Genomic DNA, 25,395 nt, shown 5'->3' with positions numbered 1-25,395 from the left:
AAGCCTTTGAGGACTGACATCCTGCAAACTGACCCCTGAAGGACTCCTAAGATAGCATTGCCCTTGGTCATGAAGTTAATATGCCTAGACTGTAAAATCCATTCTTCATATTAAATGGAATAATACCTTGAGATCTTATAAGACAGGTAGAGTTTCTGAGAGAAATCTGAAGACACATTATAGTCAAGAAATATATTTTATGAAAGTTATTATACTAGAATACTACTCTCTATTCATCCTTGTCCCCAATTAATTATCAAGTCCTATTGACTAAGATCCCAAATATTCCTGAACTCTCTTTTCCATTTTCAGCCCCTATACAAATGCATAACCACCAAACTAGTATCTCCTTGCCTAATCTCCTAAAACTTTCAAACCATACTACTCAAAGACAGCAATACTCTTAAAATTCTTGTTTATTATATTAAATATCCTACTTTAAAGTAAACAAAGAAGCAAGCTTTTGCTAGGTACTAGATATACGTAGTTTGACCCTTTTAGCAATACAGCCGAGTGTTATCATCTGGTACCTGTAGATAAGTAGAAAAGAATGCTGAGGAAATGCCATCAAAACTGAAAATTGGCCAGGCACTGGAAACTGAATCTTACCATGAACCCTTCACTAATCCCTACAAATTCTCCAAAGGGAACTATATGCATAAAGGACAGTGCAGTCAATCTGAGGCCAAGGAATAGTGTTAGCTAATGATTTGGGTTCAAAGTAGAATTCCAGTGAGCTATCCTGGATAATGTGGAGAATTAATTTATTTTCTTATGCTACAATGACCTGATCCATATTTTTTCCCCTTTAACTGGATTTCGAAGATGAGTATTAGATTTTATTATCCAATATGAGGAAGTCAGTCCATAACCTTTGTGACTGTGTGTTTGTGTGTGGAGGAGTGGGGAAGAAGGGATGATGGGAGGAAGGCAGGAAAGGAGGAAGGAAGGAAGGAAGGAAGGAAGGAAGGAAGGAAGGAAATTGAATAAATGGGCAGACATATGACTAGTTCCTAACTATGCAATACTGAATAAAGAAGATATGTCCTTTGTCCTCTTGGAGGTTATAGTCTACTTAGTAAACAGATCTTAAACATAGACAGTGTGTGTATATGTGTGTGTATCTTTTATGCAAGTAAGATAAAGAAGAGTGTTATAAAAAATATGGAATGACATGAGATTATATCAGATAGACCTAACATATTGGAAAAGCAGGAAAGGTTTTTCACAGAAATTGACATTTAGATTGAAATCTAAAGCCAAGATTGAAGTACCATGACAGAAATTACTTTCCAGACTGGGGCACAGGATATGTGAAGTGCAGAATGGAAGAAAACACATGGATTGTTTAGGAAACTGAAAAATGGCAAAGGTATTGGAAGTGTCTAAATATACCAGAGGATGAGCTGGAGAGATAGGCAGAGACTAGGTCATGCTCACCATTGTTAATGTCAGGAATACATGGTTTTATTCTGACAGCTATTAGCAGCTATAGGTGGGTTTTATAATACATAATCCACTTCCATTTTAATAAGATCCCTTTGGCAACTCTGAGGAGAGTGGTTTATAAGGAACAAGAAACAGATGAGATGTAAGTCCCCAGGCAAGAGATAATGGTGACTTGGTTTAGAAGAGAGAAACAGAAAAGGAAATAAATATAGGATTTGAGATATATTTTGAATCTAGAAGTGGCAGGATGTGGTGATGAATTAGATATAGAGGATAAGGTAGAGGTTATGGAGGATGGATTCCTGTTTTCGGAATGAGTCATTGGGTAGAAAATGACACCATTCGCCAAAGTGGAGAAAAGTGAAAGGATAGATTTGCTAAGAAAGAAGAATAATTTACTGGATGTGTTACATTTGAGGTGGCTAAAGGAATTTATTTTTTTTAATTTTTTATTTTATTTATTTATGATAGGCACACAGTGAGAGAGAGAGAGGCAGAGACATAGGCAGAGGGAGAAGCAGGCTCCATGCACCGGGAGCCTGATGTGGGATTCGATCCCGAGTCTCCAGGACCGCGCCCTGGGCCAAAGGCAGGCGCCAAACCGCTGCGCCACCCAGGGATCCCCGGCTAAAGGAATTTAAATGCAAATATCCAAAAGGCAACTGTATTTATGAGTTAGAATCTCAGAAGATAGGTTAGAATATAAAAGAGTTATTGGAACATTGATGAAAATCATGGAAACTAAAGATTTTTCTATGAGAAAATTTAGAGATTCCACATCTGAACCTGGGAAACTCCAGTTTTAGAATCCTGGACTTGATACAGAAAACGGAGGTGGAAAAAGTAGCTAAAAAAAGCAGTCAGGTAGGAAGAATGCCAAGAGAGTACTAAGAGAAAAAAGAAATCGAAAAGGATTAACTTGGTCTGATGCTATAGAAAGGTCAGTAGAAAGGTCTGAGAAAGGTTTAGCCACATGGAAGTAATTGGGAACCTCTGTAAGTTAAAAAAAAAAAAAAAAAAAAAGGCAGGGGAATGGTGGAATGATGAGGTTGGAGGATATATCCTTGTGTTATAAGGATGGTTGAGGGGGAAAAAAAAAAGTCATCTTGCCTGAACAATTATTTGGAGAAGGTTAGATGCAAACGAAACATGGAGAGTGGTTTGAAGTTAAGAAAAAAGATTTGTTTCAGGATGATAAATAATAGACTAAGTTCATAGGTTGAAGGTTAAGATTTAGTAGAAAAAGAGAGCTTAAAAATGCAGAAAGAAGTGGGAATCATTGAAGACAAGTTTCAGAGGAGATGGGATGAGTATCTGTGTTTGCTTTGTACTGGACTAAAAGATGGGAGGATGCTTCCTTCTGTATTACAAAAGGAGAGGGTGGGGAATTAATGATTAATGTAGTTGTAGATGGGTTTTAGCTGGGGCTGTAAGAAAACAATTGAGTTGCTCTTTGATGTGCTCTCACTTCTCTAATAAGAGGAAAGATCATCCTCTGAGAGTGGAGTGAAGTGGAATGGAGTGAATTAGAAGGCTGGGAACAGTGGAAAAGAAATGAGAAATAAAATCTGAAAGTTGGCTGATGGGCAGAGAATGGAGAGGGTCAGTGGGGACAATGTCTCAATGAGATCAAAGAGTTATTATAGTGAGAGTACCTGCACAATACAGATAGAAAACATACTGCCAGATGGAAGAATAAGATGGTCTAGTATGTATGTGTGTGGGGGGGAAGCAGGGTATCTCTTTCAGTGGAGATAAAATTTCTGGTGATAATATACTGTTTATCACGATGGAAATTTATGGTTGAAGTGTACTGGAAATAAAAGGTCATACACAGACAAGAGGTCAAAAAAGCAAGGGAGAAAATTGTGAAACCATTTTTCTAGATACTTCCCTGATTCAGAGTAGTCCAAAAGAAAGCTTAGAGCTGTCTCTTAAAAATAATGAGATTTTAAGAAAATCAAAGATTGGCAGATGATTCTTTGAGGATGGGTGCTATTTGTGAGACATAAAAGTAGGAGATGTTACAAGATAAAGGAAAATAAAAATCCAGAATTCATATTGAGGAAGGCAGTGATTTTATATCTACCCCTCAAGATCTTGTTAGGAGCCCACATTTTCAATGAGTACTAAGAAACATGACCTCAGGAGCTGCTAAGTTTCAAAAGGTAACACATTGGAAAGAACATTAAGAGTAGGTGACAGGCACTGAGGGTGGCACTTGATGGGATGAGCACTGGGTTTGTTCTATATGTTGGCAAATTGAACACCAATAAAAAATACATTCACAAAAAATAATAAATAAATAAATAAATAAATAAATAAATAAATAAATAATAAATTAGTAAATAAACCATGAAAAAAAAGAGTATAGACTTAGAATATTGGGGCATTTGTGATCATGGAGTAGGAGTTTCAGAGGGCAGGTCAGAAGGGTTTGGGTAGGAAGAGAGGAGGTCATATCAATGGATGGAAATTAATGCTGCACTACACTTTAAGCAGAGAACTACATAAACAGGGGGAACAATGTTGAAAGATTTTATCTTAGAAACAGATGAGTTTATAAGAGTTCCAATTACAGTCTGAGAATAAAGCCTCTGGCTAGTCAAAATGTGAAGCCAACTGTGTCATTATTTTTCAGGCATATTTGACAGTTGCAGTTGAGCCATGGGTAGCAGGAATGAGTGAGTGAACATAAACCACGTGGTTCTTTTCTTGGAGAAGAGAGGAAGTTATGGGTCATAAGCAAGTCAAGTTGGACGAGCCTTTTTCTTGCTAATAGGGCCAGTGTCTACCCTCAGGACTGACAATCCAGAGAAAGATGTTTAGGTTTGGGGTTTTTTCCCCACCATGTCCCAATCTATGTTAAATGGTGATGAAGTGCCTATGTGACAAAGAGAAAAATAATAATAAAAAATAATAATGTGCAAATCTTACTATTTCTCTACTCTCTTTTTGAGAGAGAGAGAATATGTGCATGCTAGCAGAGTGGGGATGGCAGAAGGAGATGAAGAGAGAGAATCTTAAATAGGCTCTACACCCAGCATGGAGCCAGACACTGAACTCGATCTCATGACCCTGGGTTTGTGATCTGAACTGAAATCAAGAGTTGGTTGCTGGGGTGCCTGGGTGACTCAGGCAGTTGGGCATTTCCCTTCAGCTCAGGTCATGATACTGGGGTCCCAGGATGAAGCCCCACATTGGGCTCCCTGCTCAGTGGGGAGTCTGCTCCCCCCTCTTCCTCTGCCCTCTGCCTGCTTGTACGTGTTCTCTCTTTCTCTCCCTTTCTCTTTCTCTCTCTCAAATAAATGAATAAAATCTTAAAAGAGAGAGAGAGAGAGAGAGATGCTTAACTGACTGAGCCACCCAGGTGTCCCTCTCTACTTTTATTTTTTAACCACTCCCCTTTTACAGTGATTGGTTTATTAATTGCTGAGTGGAATCTTGGCTCTTAGTATATGGAAAATGGGAAACAAATGGAAGGAAAGCCTAAAAAACTAATATTTATTATTTTTTTATAATCAATATCCATGATTGATTTATTTTCTAGGTGGAATTCTGTACCTCTTAATCTCTTTTATCTATTTTACCCAGCCCCTCATCCACCTCCCCTCCTGCAGCCATCAATTTGTCTCTGTATTGGAGAATTTGTTTTCATTGTTCATTTGTTTTTGTTTTAGATTTAGATTTGTAAGTGAAATCATATGGTATTTGTGTTTTTCTGTCTGGCTTCTTTCATTTACCATAATACCCTCTAGGTCTATCCCTAATATCCAAAATGGCAAGATCTCATTCTATTTTATGGCCAGGAAATATTCCATTATATATTATATAAACAGGGATGTCTGGGTGGCTCAGTGGTTTAGCATCTGCCTTGGGCCCAGAGCGTGATCCTGGAGTCCTGGGATCGAGTCCCACATTGGCTTCCCTGCAGGGAGCCTGCTTCTCCCTCTGCCTTTGTCTCTGCCTCTCTTTCTGCGTCTCTCATGAATAAATAATTAAAATATTTAAAATGTATGTATATACATTCCATTATATATATGTATATATATATCACATCTTTATGCATTCATATATTGATGGACACTTGTGTTGCTTTCATATCTTTAATATTGTAAATAATTCTACAATAAACATAAGGGTGTGTATACCTTCATAAATTAATGTTTTCTTTTTCTTTTTTTTTTTTTTTTGGATAAGTACCTAACAGTGGAATTATTGGATCATATGGCATTTTTATTTTTAATTTTTTGAGGAAATTCCAAACTGGTTTCCACAGTGTGTGTAACAATTTACATTCCGACCAAAAAGAGTTCCCTTTTCTCTGCAGTCTCTCCAACATTTGTTATTTTTTTCTGTCATTTTGGCTTTAACCATTCTAATTGGTGTGAAGTGATATTTCATTGTGGTTTTGATTTGATTTCCCTGATGATCTGTGATTTTGAGCATCTTTTCATGTCTGTTGGCCATCTATATGTCTTCTTGGGAAAAATGTCTATTCAGATCCTCTGTCCATTTCTTGATCAGATTTTTTTTGGTGTTAAAAGTGTATAAGTTCTTTATATATTTTGGGTATTAATCTCTAGGTATATCATTTGCAAACATTTTCTCCCACTGGTTGTTTCATTTAGAGTTAATATTTCAATATGAAATATTTTCTAAAGTGGTATTATTTCTGATTGTCCAATATCTTCAGAACAAGAATTATCTAAATCTTAAAATAGAACATTAGACAATGTAGTGCTTTCTCACGGTACTTTAGCTTCTAAGTATAGAAACCCACTGAAGCTAGCTACAACGGATAGAGGTTTCCTGAGAGGATATGGAAAATCTAACATATGCATGCAAATAAGGATGAGAAGTCAAGATGGACTCTGTGGGTCCTGACAAATTCCTCACTCAAGGATTACATGGCTCTTTTCATCCCGTTTTTCTATACAATCTCCAGTATTCCTTTCTCATTGACCCCATCCCCATCCCCACCTCCTCCTCTTACCCATTTTAGCACAGCTGCCCAGTTGGTACCTTCACACCTTTGGGTTTAGAATATTGAGAGAAGGGATCTTGGTGATTCAGTTGAGCCTACAATTTGTTTTCATTTCTATGGCATATTCTTTATTTGTCTGATTATCTGTAAATAGGAAGGAGAGGGATGCTATTGGTACATAAGTCTGCCCCTCTCAGGAACACTATCTAGGTGGAGCAGGTTTAGGTAAATAAGGATTTTGAATGGATCGGCCACATTGACTGACATATCTAATATATGTATACTTCTGAGGGAATCATTAGTGGGAATATTTCCAGAATATAGAGTAGCCAGCTGAGAGGTGGAGTCTGTATGTCAAGTTTAATTTCAGTGTGTTTATGTATGAACTGAAAACCAAGTTTGAGAGAGATTTTTCAAACAATGAAAGCAAAAACCTCAACAAGTAAAAATCAATAAATAACTGTCTTGAACAGCCTTGGCTAGGCAGAGAAAATAGTTTGTTTATCATCCACATCCCTTAAGTAGCAAGACCTAATAGAATTTGAATTTAAACCTCTTACTCCAAAGACTCATTACTCTTTCAGATTTACGATTGCGTTTTAGAATTGCAATGCTAAATATTTAATATTCCTACTTTAGTTCTGAATGTACTTTAATTACTCTATATAATGTGGAAAATTGCTTTCTTGTTCAATTTTTGTATACAACAGTGGAAGAAAAAAGCTGTGTTACTATTAATGCTACTTTAATAATACAATTATTTTAAAAATAATACAGAAAAATGAAATTCCTAATGCAATCCTTGTCAAGGAAAATACATATCATTTTTCTAAAATGTAAAGAAATGCAGTTACCTACTTTAACACATGATTAATAAACATGGATGGTTTCCTAGGCCCTAATCAGAACAATGTAGTTTTTGTTGCTGTTGTTTTTTAATCTGGGAATATAGGGCCTACTGGTTTTATGTCTTGCTCCCCTCTCATCTATTCCCTAACTCAAATCTTGCTATGTAACCTCACTTTTAAGCTGTTAAAATGAACAGTAGGTAATTTCATTGTGAGAACTCTGAAAATTTCTAAATTCCATCATGAAACTATAACCAAAATGGTAGGGGTAAGAATGTGACTCAAAACCAAGGTTGACTATTCAGTTAAAAGATACGGACAGGACTCTGATGTGTTTAAATTCCCCTTTGTCTGTTTGGACAAAGTATAAGCTATAGGAGCATCATTTAAAATGTATATCACTGGCAAAAGTAAGTCTTATTTTATCAGCTAAAGAAAATAAAATACATGTTTTAAAATGTCGGTACCTGTAACAATTGCTTTGCTTCAAAGTGTAGGGATGATTGGAGCCATAACTCTGTAAGCACAGTACTCCATCACTGTCTGTGAAGGCTCCCTTTGTGACTTTTGATTTATGTCAGCCAAGTTTACCAACAGCACTCAAAGTTTCTTACTATCTCCAACTGTATAAAACTTTATATATATATATATATATATATATATATATATATATATATATATAGTAATACAGGGCTACTCATATAATCAACAAAGATGTTAGGTAAAATCAGTTTCCCATATATGATGAGACAAGGGAATCAAAATAATAAACTCATATTTACTATAGATGCTGAATCTGAACAATGAACTGGATGAATAATTGAAAATTTGAAAGAAATGTTGCTGTCCTTTATGTACTAGTAGTTAAACATGTCATAGAAATACAGACAGTAGTTGGAATATTGTTTTATTTTAATTTAAATTTTTGTTTTAGTAGGAATCAAAGAGAATGCCATTCAAAAAATAAGTGAAGGACATGAGAATAGCAATCTCGATTTAATCTCTTTTGCATGTTAGAGAATAATTGACATCGCAGGAAGGAACACGGAGAGAAGAAATGATAATATTGTAATCACAAGGGAATGGGACATAGGACAGATTTTGGAATTGTCTCTACTATCCACCATGAGTTAAACATAGCACTATACTGGGGGCTCTGCTGTATTTGAAGCTGTGTAAGATAACTGGTTCCTGGTAGAAGAGGATGGTAAAAGGGTATCTGAGAACCTGGAAGTTAAGAGTGTTAATTGTTCAGAAAATACTGAATAAGGTGGAGTAAGTGAGATTACAGACTACCATCTGTGCTCCTTTTTATGGAGTTTCTGGGGTAGAGCATAGATTCACCTATAGTCTCCAAGCCCAGGGGCAGTAACTAGAAAGTATAAAACTATTGCATTTCAGTACAAAAGGCAAAACATAATATGATTATAAGAAAAATCAAGCAAATTCAACATAAAGGTATTCTTTAAAACAACTCGTTTACTCTTCGGAAATGGTAACATCATGAACAGCCAAAGGAAAGCTGAAAAACTGTTCAGAATTTGAAAAGCCTAGAGAAAAAAAAAAGATTACATGCAACATATGATGCTGGATTAGACTATAAATCAGATAAAAAGGGAAATTTGACCATATAGAACATTATTGGTCAAGGGGCATAACTTGAATAAAAACTGTATATTGTATCAGTGTTAACATTATTGATTGGTAGGTGTATTGTAGTTGTGCAAGAGAATGTCCTTGCACTTAGGAGATGCAGGCTGGAGTTTTTAGATATAACAGGTCACAATGTTAGCAATTTGCTGTCACAGTGTTAGGCAGTACCAGGAATAGCCTGAGGGACAAAAGGTGAACAATGGAGGAATCCAAGTGAAGGGCATAAGTGTTCACTCTACTACTCTTACAACTTTTCTCTGAGTTTGAAATTACTTCAGAATAATAAGTTAAAAACTAAAAGCATGACAAGCATTCATGTTATGGCTCTGGTAGTGGCTAATCATGTGGACTTTGAGCCTATTTCCTCTGTAAAATAAAAATAACGTGCCCCTTCTACATCACATTTGAGGATCAGTGAGATAATGGGATCACAAAGTACTATTTATGTTTCTAAGATTTGGAAAGATATTTTATAGGAAAGAAAAGAGTGATTTTTCAACCCAGCCATACTTATATCGCAAATGAATTTTAGTTAGATTTTAGATACGAACTTTAGCTTTTGTTTCCAATTATACTACGACTATACCTCAACCAGAGAATGCCCTGTGAATGAAGATTTTCTCTGTAACAGTAGTAAGAGATTTTAAACCAAGCTTAAACATACTAAAACAAGTAAACCAAACCAAACCAAACCAAACATGTATGTAATTGTATGACTATGGGTGCTTGATGCTTGCAGTTTTACGGTATTTCTATGAGAGTCTGTGTGATCTCTTTGAACATGGCCTCGGATCTTTATTTGGTTTTCTTTCTCCAACTGTACACCTCCATGATTCTGGTCTTGGACACTTCTCTCTCTCTTTTTTTCCCCCTTTGGGATCACATTAAGTAATTAAGTCATCTTGAGATGAGTCATCTAGAAGTCTCTGACTCCAGACTCATCTTTCCTCTTTAACACCATGCAGTTGGGTACAATCACCTGCTTTATATCACTATGCATTGTCTATACATATCACATTATCCATAGTGTGCCAGAGCCTCCAACTCTCTGTACCCAAACCTACCCATGCACCAGCATCTCTTCAGCTCTGTGAAATGGACCAATCAGAAAAGGAAACTAGAAAAGGAGAGACATTTTTGTAAGGCATGAAAATGAGTGCTTCAAATCACAGGAAGAAAGAGCGGGCTGTGTTCTGCAGTAAGAATTAGGAAAACTAGGTACACCTTATAGTAATTTAACTTGGAATAGCTATGAACAAATTGATTTAAAGTGAAGAAAGAGAAGATACAAGATGGAAGCAGGAAAAGAGAGAACGGGTAAAAGCATAGGGGAAGAAGTTTGAACGTTAAGCATGACAATAAAACAATCTAAGTCCTTTTATTTATTCTTTGCTAGAATAGAAAAGCTCTTGCCCTGAATAGAATGTTACTTGAAAAATGATTTTTAACCTATTGTGATAAATAAGTCCTTCAAGAATGTTTAGGGAAATATATTCTCAGAATAAAATCTGGCTTATACTGTTACAGAACAATATGCATTAATGTTTAAAAATTAGTCAAAATCTCCCACAGGAGAAAGAGCTAAATTGAAGTTTAAATAATACTTTTTAGCTTGAAATATACCCCATACTGTTAGATAATGCAAGGATGTTGAGAAAAGTAACTAAAAACTAATTCACCAAGTTTGTAAAATCAAATATTCTATACTCTAGATAATCTTAATGTTGCTCAGTCGCTGTAAATCAGATTATTCTTGAGATTGTATTTAAGTCAAGGCAAGACAGTCTTCTATTTACAAATGTAATTTAGTCTCCTGAGTAGGTAATCTTGTTAAAATATTGTCAGGTTAACTGAAATTGATTTGTGTTTACTAAACATAGTGAATACTAATCAAATATTAGACGCTGAGGTGTTGGAGGTATTTAAAACTTTGATAGACACTGTTAGTGCTTCACGGAAGAATTATTTTATTTGGTCTCAGAGGTCAACATTGCTTTTTAGACTGTTCTTTAAAATAAAGAGAAAATGGGGAGAAATGACCTGCATTTGCTTTATGAAATTTTGTGATTTGGGAATATTTGGGAGAATTTGGGATTAGTTTTTCTTTGGGGGGGGGAGGGGCGGTTATTTATATTTTATTTCCACTGCTATAAACACCGCATTTGCTTTTCCATCTGCTTAATTCCATTCTAGGTTTGCTATTCTCTACCACTCATAGCATCATTGAGCTTCACATAATAGCTTTTATAGGAGACAGGCATTACTAGGCAATTTGAAAAGCAGGTTGAAGATAAAGCCAGAGAGCTCACGTGCCCTGGCCTGGTGACTTGGCTCACTTCTGAAGCTTATACCAAATGGGCTGCCTGCATTCCTGTAGTGTATGTGTATTGGCTCTATGAGGCTTAAAGAAACATTTCCCCTAATACAATAATAAACCCACCATAATCATTCATTTTGGGGAAATTTTACAGTTGTTGGTTAACCTGCTCCCTTATGCCCTGCAATATTCATTAGCAGATTTCTCTGTTTATGAGTGATATTATATGGAAATGGTTATGGGAAGCTAACAGATGTAACCACTGAAATAAATTAGAAGGAAAAGTTCTGTTTTTTACAGATGGTTCTATTGAATATGCTCCCCCACCCCCTCCACTTTAACATTTAGTTTTCTTTCAACAGAAAACTTTTCTTTACTGACTACGGGAATGTGGCCAAAGTGGAGCGATGTGACATGGATGGGCTGAACAGAACAAGGATAATTGATTCAAAGACAGAGCAGCCAGCTGCACTGGCACTAGACCTAGTCAACAAATTGGTTTACTGGGTAGATCTTTACTTGGACTATGTGGAAGTAGTGGACTATCAAGGAAAAAACAGACATACTATCATTCAAGGCAGACAAGTAAGTACAATTTTGTTGGAGAATGCAGCTAAGGTAATAAAATGAATGGTATCCTACTAGGAAGAAGACCCAAAATTTGAATTGCAATGTTGAAAATTTCTGATGAAGTCAAGCTGCAAAGTGTCATAAAAAATGTGATGAGTTTCCTATATGGGAGAATGTTCTTTTCACAGTGCATTCCATAATATCAGAGATGCTGCTTACTTCCTCCTTTGCTCTATTAAAAGCAAAGCACATAAAACAAAAACCAACAAAAATAAAACCATAAACAAAGACAAAAGTGCCATACTATTAAGAAAGAAATTAGAATTGGACAGATGTTTTGACCTATTAAAAGTAAAACTTAACTAAAAACTAAATAGCTTATTTATAAGGAGATAGACTATCATCTCTCTCATGTGGCCTTGGAGATATTTTGCTAAGAAAAGCGAATGCCTGCTTACAAAAATATTTTTATTATTTTCATAGGTTCGACTAAGTTTTGCCTTCTGATATATTCAAGTACTTCCTAGAATGAGAACTCTGTGAAAGTCACTGAGGTCAAGATCTTTCCCATCTGTATAGTTTTTCTCTTGCTGAATTACGTGATTTTGCAGATAACACTCAGTAGACACTCAAAGGAGATCTCTAAGTAGAAATAAGCTTATTTAGTAGTGTACTTTCTGAAATTCAAGTTTGCTTCCATGATTACATTAATTTCTTGTAAGATTCTAATTCTATGGAGCTGAAATACATGAATCCCTTTTCTTTCTTTTGCAATCGAAGACAAAAATATTATTTAATGATCCCTTAAAGTTATCTTTCTTTTCTAATCAGTTTTTAACAATGAAATTATTTTTTCCTTCCTTTGCAGACAAACAAATGCACTAATCTGGGAGTAAAAAAAAATTTTTTAAGTGTCTGATCTTAGATATGAGGCCAGTTATTTCTTTCTTACCTTTGTCTGTCCTGAAAAATTTGATTTCTTTGGAAAGACTTAGTTATGACTTTTAGAGGATCTAATCTATAAAATAATTGTGGTGGGTCTTCTTTTTACCTATATAATTACAATTTTAAATTCTGAAATAAGGATAAGAAATTCAAATTATTTTCCTTATGACTACTTTTTAAAAGTTTTCTAATATCTGTTTTTTAATTATTTTTTTTCATTTCTATTGCCTATATATATATTTTTTTTTCTGATTCCCTAGACATATGCTTGCTCTGCCACTAAGTAGCCCAACATAGATAAATTTTTCTAAATATTTGGGCTATAAGCAGAAAGATCTCTCCACCACTCTATGCTCCTCCCATCTGTGTGGGCAGTAGCGTAGCAGGCAACAGTGTACTTACTTTATAGGGAACAAGTTCTTCTGAAGGAAGGAACAGGGACAGTGAGTACAAGTTCATCTTTACTATGTGATTGTATTTTCTACCCTGCCCAGTTGTCCCCTCTGTGGCTATGCTTTCTTTCTTGCATGTGGATCGGCAGTTATGTAAATAGCAATATAAGTATGCCACAACCACATGCTCCCAGATGAATGGCTCCAAACTTTGGTCAATACATGCATGAGATTAACTGCAATGGAGGAATTCAGTTTATTTGCAATTTTTATAAGAAAAAGTATTGTTCAAGTCAAATTTGGGCTTAGATATACCTAGTGACTATGATGTCAGCTTATATGGAAATGATATTAGTAAATAAACACATGACACCCCTACTCCTCCTCTCTGGCAGAGCACCTGTGCACAAGCCATAGGTACACAGGGGAATGACCCTTCCATAGGAATATATTATTTGGGCTTTAACATGGAATGATTCTTCTCATAAATTCCTATCTTTCATCTCTAACCTAGATGTGAAGAAATGAGATATGATCACCAACCCTCATGCCGCCCCTACCCAAAACAAACAAAACATGCAAGAGCCAGGCTTCTTTTAATTACAATTCACAGGAGGCCAAGAGATAGTAATTATGAGTCAGGTAGGGTTATAGAGATAATAAATCTAAGGCTTTTGCTTAAGGTACAATATTGATACAATTTCCTGATTAAAATAGAAAATTTTATAATTCTGTTCCATAAAAAAATTTTACAGTGAGGGGCACCATGTGCTCAGTCAGTGAAGTGTCTGGTTTTGGTCTCGAGTCATGATCAGGGTCTTGGGATAAGCCCCAGTCAAGCTCCCCGCTTAGTGGGGAGTCTACTTCTCCCTTCATCCCTCCCCCACTCATGTTATCCTCTCTCTCTCTCTGAAATGAATAAATAAAATCTTTAAATAAATAAATAATAAACAAACAAAAAATAAATAATAAATACTTAGAGTCAAACCACACATACCTTTTCAAATTCTCTTAACTACAAACCTATATGAAAAGTGCAATATAAGGCCAAAGAATTGTGACAGTTTTTTTCAACAGAATCTCTATATCAAATCAAATGATAGTCTCACCCTACCCTGACACAGAACCATTTTAAAGTAAATGTAATACGAGGAATACCCAAAAGCATTGTGCTTAGCATGCAGCCATTTGTATGAGAAAATCAATAAACTCATTCTTCCTCTGCTTTACTAGAAGCTTGCCATGACTTCAAGAAGTTCATTCTTCCATTCAATCCCCAGGACCTCTGCTAAAGAGAATTATGTTGTTAAAGTGTCATGGATAGCAAAGCAATTAGTTCCATTTCTGTTATGAATAGGCTTTAGAAACATATGTGATTTCTGAGTAAAGTGCTGTCTTTTTTTTTTTACAATTATGCCAAACATGAGGTTTCATTTTTATTATTTTCCATGATAGGACAAGTATTTGTCGAAATGTAACTTGTGTTTATATATATATATATATAATATTGAACTTATGAAATAAATTATCAAAGATATTTTCTCATGAGTCCTTACACAACCAGAATTTTAGATTCTGTATCTCCTGAATATATGAACAAGCAGCTTATAAAAACATCTTAAAGTTTATATAACAGTGCCATAAACATCTTATTAAATAAATATACTTGGAAGTTTAGTTCTCACTTGCCTTTGAAAAGTAGCTATTATACATGTATTCTTAATAAATCATGAATAAAATTCTCCATACATTTGGAACTGCTTCATCTACTACTGCATAATATTTTCTTCTCAGAGGGAAAAAAATTAAATTGGTGAAATATTTCATTCTTTGAGAAAAAATAAATGATAATATGTGTGTGACTTTCCTACTGTGGGAATTTTCCACAGTAGTAAATAGCAATAAGTTTTCCTTTCAAGTTGAAAGCAGCATAATTAAAAATCATAGTTATTTTTGCCCCTCCATATAGGTCAGACATCTTTATGGTATAACTGTGTTTGAAGACTATTTGTATGCAACCAATTCTGATAACTTCGATATCATAAGGATAAATCGATTTAATGGCACTGATATTCATTCATTAATTAAAATGGAAAATGCTCGAGGAATCAGAATTTATCAAAAAAGAACTCAACCAACAGGTAAGACACAAGACCTCTTAATGGGGGTTGAATGGGAATATGGTCCTTGTGCTTTGTATGGAGTTAAAATGAGTGAGTCATAAATTCTCTGCTTGATAGCAAAAGTGTACATGTCTGCTTGATAAAATGGAATAGCACTCCCTGCACAAGTCTAAGTGACAAATTGTTCAGTTCCTAGTGAATTGTTTCTACAACCATAGAATTGAAATGATGGCTAAATTTAGATTCAGGAAAGAGCTTTCAATCACAGTGTATGTAGACAAGAAGCCCAGATGCTTAGATGCTAAGGTTTTTTTTTTTTTTTTTTTTTTTTTTTTGTACCATTTTGGGAGACTTTTCAAATCAGATGACTCTCATACAGTATCTATCCAGTTTTTGTAGTAGTCATTCCTGTCTCTTAACCTATCATAATTATTCTTTAATATAAGTTAATTAAAAAGTAACTTTTAATGAGAAGTCTATAATGTTTCTAAGTATTTCTTAAAAACACAAACTAGCTATTTTTGCATAGTAGATTAGTGATGATTGTTCATTAATAAAATATACACTCAATTATTTATGGATTAATGAAACGGGATGCCTAGGTGGCTCAGAGGTTGAGCCTCTGCCTTCTGCTTAGGGTGTGATCCTGGGATCCTGGGATGGAGTCCCTCAATGGAGCTCCCTGCAGGGAGCCTGCTTCTCCCTCTGCCTATCTTTCTCCCTTTCTCTCTGTGTGTCTCATGAATAAATAAATAAAATATTAAAAAAAAAAACAAAAAAAAAATAATGTAATATATGAGAATGACCAACCCCAAATTTTCATCATCTTTCTGTTCTTCGAAACTGACTTAGAATTACTTAAACATTAACATAGATTTTGTTGAGGCAATGTATTGTCACAAATCCATTCACTGTAAATTTAAACTTGGAATTCTATAAATAACCTTATTAGAGTTTGGTGTTAGGATTTATTTATTTGCCAATTATTCTTGACCATTTACTATGTGCCAGGAACTATTGTATAGACACTGGGATTACAGCAGTGAAAAAAAAAAAAAAAAAAAAACAGCCAAAAAAAAAAATTCTTGCCAGTATGAGACTTGTATCCTAGTAGAGAAAACATAATTTTAAAATGACCAGGTGAGTTATTATTATTTTAGAAGATGTTGAGTGCCCTAGAGAAAAATAAAACAGAGTCTCAGGGATGGGGATGATTTGCAATTTTATATTGAGTGGTCAGAGGAAGTCCCACTGAAATAATGAAATAAATGAAGACTTGAAATAATTGAAAAAGTGAGTCACAGACATACAGGTAGAGAGAAGAGCAAGCACAAAGACCATGAGGAAGAGAATGCTTAAATTTTTCAAGGAACAACAAGGACACATGTGTGTCTTTCACTCAACAGAGTGAAAAAGAAAATGAAGTAGAAGATGAGATTGGAGAAATGAAGGAGGATCATAATGGATAAGGCCCTATAAACTATTGTAAACCATTTTCCTTATACTTTTATTGAGATGTCGCATATTTAGGAAGTATTAAGCAGAGGAGTCTCATGATATGACTGGCTTTTTAGGGGAATCACTATGGCTACTGTGTTCACAATACACTCTGGGGGACAAGGGTAGGGGATCAGAGATCTTTTCATTTAGAAAGATCAAGAATACAAAACAAACATGGCACAAGTTTTAAAAGCATAATCATTTTATTATTAAAAGAAAATTATTGTTATGTTATTTGTCACAATTTCAGGTAAGTGGTGATCAAAAGGAAGTATAATTACAATAGTATATAAAATCTTACATTCCTACCAAGCCTTTTTTTCTTTAACTCATCTTTTTCTCATTCTCTTCATATGGTACTTTCCCTTTTTTTTTCCCTTTCTAACTTCTACACTCATGAAATTTCCTTTTTTTTCTCAATGTCCACATATTAACTAGCCTCCTCCTTTTAAAAAGTTACAGTCACACACACACACACACACACACACACACACTCACACATACATTCGATTTGTGGTACAATTCTCAAAATGGCAATGAACTCAAAACTGATGGGAAAAAAAAACTGTTTCAGCACTTCTCAATAAAGACAGTTACTGAATTATATCTCTTCTAGGTTAAGTGCCCATATAATGGGTTACTTCCAAAGAAATCTTTTCTCTGCTTAATTACCTAACCTGGGGGTATCGTTACAGCATCTTTTACACGTATAAGAAATACATATTTTCAAAAAGAACACCAACCATGCATTAAAAAAGTCACGTTGCTTATTTTGCCTACGTGTAAACAGTTTAAATTAGTATAAAAGCAGAATTGTGTTTTTAAACATAGCCTGAGGAGGACTTTGGCAAATTCCTACTTCTTCTTCTATGAGGTGTAAGCTCTTTTTTTTCCAATTGATTATGGTAATAAATAGCTGAGTATAAAGGTTTTTGATAAGATTCCCTCTTGCGCTGCAAAAGTTTCAACATACCGATGCACATAATTATCTTATCGTTGGATAGTTTCTAAGTGTGCTGTTTTTTATTTGTTGTAGTCAGAGGCCATGCGTGTGAAGTGGATACATATGGAATGCCAGGGGGATGCTCACACATCTGTCTGCTCAGCAGCAGTTACAAAACACGGACCTGTCGCTGCAGGACGGGCTTCAACTTGGGAAGTGATGGCAGGTCGTGCAAAAGTATGTTGTTAAAATAAAACATTTGGCCAGCAGCTACTGCTTCAGAATAGTATTTTGTTTGTTTGTTTGTTTTCGTATTAATTAGCAACATCAAGTCAGCAATAAGTTTTCAACAGGTGACATTTGCCTGCAAAATGTACCAGCCATTTTTATCAGTATTTACGGCTTTTTGTTTGTTTTGTTTTGTGATGATGTGAATGAGAAATTGAATCAGGCTATAGAGTCACTAAATTTATGGACCACTAGGAAATTTTTCAGAAGGGAATATTTTTCAAAGATCCTTTCCTTAATTCCCTAAAGAAGGTTTTTGGTTTAATGAGCCTGAATCATTGGTTGACCATATTTTCTCTTATCTAAACTAAGAAGCTGCTCCTAGTAATAGGTGTGTTGTTTAGTCCAACAGAAATCCACATTAAGTAATGTTTCACCTTATCCAGCATCACTGGGGAGTGAAATTCATTTCATTATTTAATTTTCCAGGTAACTGGAGCTATACTAATGAAATATCAATCTGTGTAACAATTTTATTGAAAAGCTTTCTAACAGTTAGACATATCTTTGTTTTGTTTTTGAAATATGCTGAATAATTTAGTTGTTCCTTATTTAAATAAGCCAATAAATAATTTTATACCTGACTTTTGTAAATTTAGATTTTTGCCCCCAAATTAGTTAAATTAAAGTCTTTGCTTGGGGTCTTCATAATCAAGTATAGTAGATTGGTCCTTATAGAAATTATGTCCATGTGTTAGACTGTTGTTCTTTGAATATCCCCCAATACCATATTCTTTAAAGTTATGATGACTGCTTTTTACAGTGCCCATTATGTCTCCATTTTGTTATAGCAATGTATTTTTATTTCTGTCAGTATCCCCTCTCTAGTCACTCTCTTACCATTTCTTAATGAGACATGAATTTCTTGTCATGTACTTCCTGAGGACTATGAGATTTAGATTATTAAATTTGTTAAAATTTAAGTCTAAATGGTAGTACAAACATTTTTAAATCAACAACCCCAAAGACTCAATGATAAATATATGTATTGGTATTTTGTTTTCATTTCTAACTTTGTATGAAATGCTGAGTCTCATGTTTAAGAGAGCCTCTGGATAACTGAGAATTAGAAGCCTCAAGGTGAGCGAAGTTGTATGTGTGCATGCGTGTGTGTGTGTGTGTAACCAGCCTTTCAACTGGTGTGCTTAACACTTGAAAAGTAGTGGCACATCATTTAAAATAGAATCATACACATTTATACATACATATTTGCATGCATGCATACCTACGTATATAAGTTTGGGGGGAAAACAGGATTACAGTTGCATAAACTTCAATCACCCTTAATGTAGTCCATCAATCGAGGTATATTTACATTGAGAGACAATTCTAGTCACTTTAAGTGGGAAGATTAAATCCAAATAGATAGGTGCTCACATAGCCAGTGAAAATCAGCAATAGCTTCTAGATTCAGTCCTAAGAACATCCCTCAAAACCACCATTGAACTACCCTGGCTTAAAACTGGAAACCTGCCACAATAGGAAGGCAGGGCATCAGGAAGTCATAAATGGTAATGGTAACTTCAAAGATACACCATTTTAACTGATATCCAGGGATCTCCTCAACTTGCATCACAACTATTAGTTCCAGAAATATGTCACAACTGATCGTTTCCTATTGGCAAACAAAACAAAACAACACCCTCTTGCTTGCCACTTGATATACACAAAGGAAGAACACTATTGTGGAAAAATTCAATTTCTCCTTCGGATGAATACCAACAGAAGTAGCAAAAGGTGTTCTTATTTCCATATTCCAAACTTGAGTTAGTACATCTTATTATAGGTACTTAAAACCAGGTCTATTGCTCTATGAGAGTCTCTGAAATTATAACTTTTAGTTTCAATTGTCTATTGTATAAGAAAACACACCAGAAGAAATTTTAAAGTAGGTATTGAATGACTAAAGTAAGTGACTTAAGTAAACAATGGGAAAAATGATGATTCTTATTTAAAGCATATACATACTTCAGTTGGTTAAGCATCAGACTCTTGATTTTGACTCAGGTTGAGATCTCAGGAGTTTGAGATTGAGCCCTGCTTGGGGCTTTGTGCTCAGTGGGGAGTCTGCTTGAAGTTCTCTCCCTCTGCCTCTCCCCCTCATACTAAATAAATAAATGAATAAATAAAATCTTTAAAAAAGAAAACATGAAGCACACGCATATACACATACCTTAAACCAAGTATCTGAAGTACCAGATTTACCAGTTACCACTGAAAACATCAATTAAAAATAAACATTAGCATAATTGGGTATGGTGAAACTAGTGTTCTTATCCATTGCTAATAGAATTGGAAATTGATGTCACTATTGGGAAGACATTAGATAAATATTTTTAAAAAAACATAAAATTGACAGTATTCTTTAAGAAATGATTCCTCTTTTGACTGAAGAAATTCATTCTAAATGTACTTATAATAACAAAAACCCAGATGCAATCTAAATATCCAGCAATAGGTAAACAGCTGACTACATTGTATTACCTCTCTAGCAGGGAATATGATGCTGTCATTGAAAATAATGTTTTGAAGACTTTAAAAAATATCATTTCTTTAAAATGAAGTATTAAAGTGCTTAAAGATCCTTATTTTTATTTTTAATTTTTAATTTTTTTAAGATTCCTATTTTTTAAAAACAAAAATATTTATGCATATGAGTTGGTAGAAAATGTTAATTTTCAAATAAATCTTCACTACTTTTAAACAATATGCAATATTTTTATTTATTTATTTTTATTTTTTTTTAATTTGTATTTATTTATGATAGTCACAGAGAGAGAGAGAGAGAGGCAGAGACACAGGCGGAGGGAGAAGCAGGCTCCATGCACCGGGAGCCCGACGTGGGATTCGATCCCGGGTCTCCAGGATCGCGCCCTGGGCCAAAGGCAGGCACCAAACCGCTGCGCCACCCAGGGATCCCCAATATGCAATATTTTTAAAAGAAACTCTCAAAAGTAGGTGGACACTGAGAGGATGTGAGGGCAATGAGGAAGAAGAATGTTAATATTCTTTACCAGCGATTCCATTCCTAGAAGTGTATACTTAGAGATCATCTAAGAAAGTGTGTAAAATGCTAGGTTGAATAAAACATGCTTATCTCAGTATTATTATTATAATAATGAAAAGATAAAACCAACCAGGGAACAGTTTGACAAATTATCATATATTATACTGATCATACTGACAGAATTAATATAAAGTTTAAAATAATAGATCAACATAGAACATAATTTTGATGCGAAGATTTAATAATAAAAGCACAATAAAAATTGGGTGTCGGGGCACCTGGATGGCTCAGTGGTTGAGCATCTGCCTTTGGCTCAGGTCATGATTCTGGGATCCTCAGCAGGGAGCCTGCTTCTCCCTCTGCCTATGTTTCTGCCTCTCTCTGTGTGTCTCTCATGAATAAATAAATAAAATATTACAAAAATAAATAATAAAAGTGAGTGTCCTATGTAATTAATTGCACATTCAAAAATTAAAAAAATAAATTAAATTTGAAATAGTCACATGAAGGAATACAACATAACTGAAAATAAGTGAAGAGTGACTACAACAACCATGGATGAATATTACAAATATAATCAGAATAAAACTCACAGAAGAAATCACATATGCAATTCAAATATGCAAAATCAAACAATTTCTGTTGGCAAGTACATATAACATGTACTAAAACTTGACAAATACATGATAAAATTATCAATATATTGGACGTCTTTGGGATGAAAAGGGAATAGGAAAAGAAGGGGTGGGGGATAGGTTTAGGGCACATGCATACCTTCCAATGTTCCGGAAATATGTTTTTAAATTCTGTGCCAGGTACATGAAATTTGTTTTCTCTTTATGTATTAAAATATAATAAATATCAGTTTATATGCATTTAGAAGTCAATAACATTAATTTTAAAAGAAACAAAAGAAAGAAAATATATAAACTGATAATGTTGTTTATATTGAGGATGTTGAGTCTATGAGTAATTAATCATTTTTCCCTTTTTTCTCCAAATTTTCTTTTTTTTTTTTTTTCCAAATTTTCTATAGCTTAGTTATTTTACTTTGCTAAGAATCTCACTTATGTTACTGTTATCTAATTGTAATTGAATAATATGTATCCTCAGTTATTAATAAAACTCAGAATGTTTTTCCTTTTATATATATTCTTCAAATTGATATATATATATATTTTTCAAAGTGTTTACAAACTAAGTCAATGTCTCTAGCCATTGGAGAGCCTGGCATATATTTCCATATGAAAATATGAAGGAGTCAATTCATTCTGCTGAAAAAGCTACATTGATTCTGGCATTTTAAACTGGGAAATTGTTTTTTGTTTGTTTGTTTGTTTGTTTGAGGTTTTTGTATTTGTTTTATTTTGTTTTGTTTCATTTTTGGTAAGGGCTGTGTTATACATCAGAGTTACTGGCAGAAGGCATCAACCTCTAACATTCTAATTAAGATGTAAAGAAAAAAGTGATGCTGTAACTGGCATTTTATTTCATTTCTTAAAAGAATAAATCACTTGTTTAGACATTTGTAATATATTCACATGCATATGTGATACTGTGTGATTCTATTTGTTTGCCTTTGACAGCCTTAGATGCAAACTCCGAGGTGGGATGTTTTAAATTTCTAAAGTTTTTAGCATTGTCAGACATAATGAATGCTACAGTTAGTATCTACAGAATATGTTAGATAGACTGCAATGAATTGTAAAACTAAACGTGCCGGATGTTTTCATAAATGTCCATTTTACTGTTACCAGTTATCCAATGATCTGTCATGTTTTTGTTACACAGGCAGTTATAGACAAAAGAATAATTAACTAAATATAACCCATTCACGGAAGTAATTTCTGTTTTAATTAAAGTAATGCAATTAGCGGGCCTTCTTGCATCAAGATACATTTGGCATATTTTAGAGTTTAATTTTTGGTATTGAATTTAAAAAACGCTAATTGCGCCAGTTAATTAAACAGTGGCATTCTGCAGTGTAAAGAAGATTAGGCAGCCTCAGTTGTTTGTGTTTGTAATCTTTCTTCTGCAGGACCGAAGAATGAGTTGTTCCTCTTTTATGGGAAAGGACGCCCAGGAATTGTCAGAGGAATGGACTTGAATACCAAGATAGCTGATGAATACATGATCCCCATAGAGAATCTGGTAAACCCTCGTGCTTTAGATTTCCATGCAGAAACCAATTATATCTACTTTGCTGACACCACCAGTTTCCTAATTGGCCGGCAGAAGATAGATGGCACAGAGCGAGAAACCATCCTGAAAGATGGTAAGTGACAACATGTGATATTAGCATCAAACTGCCCACAGATAAAGTGAGGTGAGAGGATGAATCCAACATACTGTAAAACTTACTTTAACCAGAACCTAAGTAGTTACTGTTGATTTAAAAATATTTGTTAATTTAATTTTCTTGAGTGACATTATTTCTACATGTTTTTCACATACCAGCATATTAAAACCTCCAGGCTGAAATGGAACTTGGGATTGTCCACCACATTGTAAACATTACTGGAATTAAATTAAGCTACTTATTCACTTTCATGGAAAATGTAGATTTACAATCGTGTTCATAGTGCTATATGGCAGGACATAAGATTTCACAGGACATTAGAGACTTGTGCAATAGTTGATTCTTACTAGGATGTTGGTCATGTCATTCAAAGTGCATTAGAAATTTCAATGTCCCCATTGTCATTGCATTTCGTGCATATTGTTTCTTACTTTATAAATCATTAAAATTGAGTTCTCTGGAGTTGCCCTTGAAATATCTGTATTCACAGAGAAACTTTGTTTATACCTAGTTGTACTTACAGATATTTCTATGCAAGACTATATTTGCAAACATATATGCCTATACTTTATTAAAACAGTGTATTTTATAAATTTCATGGCTTAGGAGCAACCAATCAAGTAACAAAATAATATAACTTGGTATAGGTAGAAAATATCTTTTTTAAGATTTTATTTATTTATTCATGAGAGACACACAGAGAGAGAGAGACAGAGAGTTAGGCAGAAGGAGAAGCAGGCTCTCTGCAGGGAGCCTGATACAGAACTCGATCCCAGACCCAAGGATCATGCCCTGAGTCAAAGGTAGACGCTCAACTGCTGAGCCACACGTGTATCCCAGTAGAAAATATCTTTTTTAAGATTTCATTTATCTATTCATGAGAGACACACAGAGAGAGGTAGAGACTTAGGCAGAGGGAGAAGCAGGATCCATGCAGGGAGCCTGATGCAGAACTCGATCCCGGACCTCGGGATCACACCCTGAATCAAAGGTAGATGCTCAACTGCTGAGCCACACATGCATCCCAGGAGAAAATATCTTAAATAATTAAGCAAGGCAAATCGTTGACTGCTAGTCAGTCACCTGTAGACGTGTTCAGTAATGATTCTGGTACTCAGTTTTCTCACATATAAAATCTGCATACTTCTCAAATATTTTAAAAATCCTTCATTTAGGGAACATTAATTATATGTTTATTAGATGAGGAACACTGTGCTAGTTCTCTTAGAAAGTGGTTACCACCTTTAAGGAGTTCATAATCTACCTTTGGAAATAATATAAATGCACAAAAAATGTAAATACTTTGCAGCATTTGATTTAATTAAGTTTAAGTGGACCCAAAGAAATATATAATTATTGGAGAATGTCCATGTAATGGGTCTCCACAGGAAGGAAAAGATGTCTTCATGTGAATGTTCCTAGAGAACTTTATGTGTTCAGGAAGTATTTGGGGTAGATCTTAAAGGAAGAATGTTACAAGGTAGGGGAGAATATTTCAGCCACCAGGAATTCCGTAGAAAAAAAGAAAAAAAAACAAACAAACAATCAAGAACTCCAGAAAGAGAATGAGGGGGCATTAAGTAGATCATTACAGGAGGTTTTGCTTGCAGGGAATAGGGTCAGAGGATCGATGAAAAGTGAGAGGTGATTAAATGAAAGACCTGAAATGTGATGTGAAGGGACTGGAGGAAATCCTGAAGGGCTAAGGGGCAGGAAATGCTTTGAGTCAAAGGATAATGTGAATGAAAACATATTTTAAGAGAATCAATCTGGTGGTGGTGTGCAGAATGGAGCAGAGAGGGCCACCTGGGTGACTTAGTGGTTGAACGTCTGCTTAGGCTCAGGTCTCATGATCCTGGGGTCCTGGGATCGAATCCTACATCAGGCCTTTCATGAAGGACTGAAATGTAACATAGAAGGTTCTTGGTTTCCTTTCAAAATACGTCAGTTCCTATGCTGTGACTGAACGTTCCAGCTAATAACCCTAACTTTGATGACAATATCTTATCAGTGACATTGGTAAATCTTTGCATTTCACCACAGCAACAGAGATCAGTTGTAATAGCCACTTGAC

The 25,395-nt window shown here is 34.8% G+C and overlaps 1 protein-coding gene across 1 annotated transcript in view; it reads left to right on the top strand.

Moving 5' to 3' along the window:
- The window catches only part of LOC112912724 (low-density lipoprotein receptor-related protein 1B-like), a 1,003,376-nt gene that overhangs the window by 403,698 nt on the left and 574,283 nt on the right, over nt 1-25,395 (top strand). The window contains exons 6-9 of the mRNA XM_072745081.1: nt 11,617-11,839; nt 15,131-15,302; nt 17,821-17,964; nt 23,061-23,297. Of these exons, the coding sequence (XP_072601182.1) occupies nt 11,617-11,839; nt 15,131-15,302; nt 17,821-17,964; nt 23,061-23,297 (776 nt within the window). The remainder of the gene's footprint in view (nt 1-11,616; nt 11,840-15,130; nt 15,303-17,820; nt 17,965-23,060; nt 23,298-25,395) is intronic.

Source organism: Vulpes vulpes, unplaced genomic scaffold (assembly GCF_048418805.1).
Source record: "Vulpes vulpes isolate BD-2025 unplaced genomic scaffold, VulVul3 Bu000000626, whole genome shotgun sequence".
Taxonomy (NCBI): domain Eukaryota; kingdom Metazoa; phylum Chordata; class Mammalia; order Carnivora; family Canidae; genus Vulpes; species Vulpes vulpes.
This window is presented reverse-complemented; position numbering and strand designations above follow the sequence as displayed.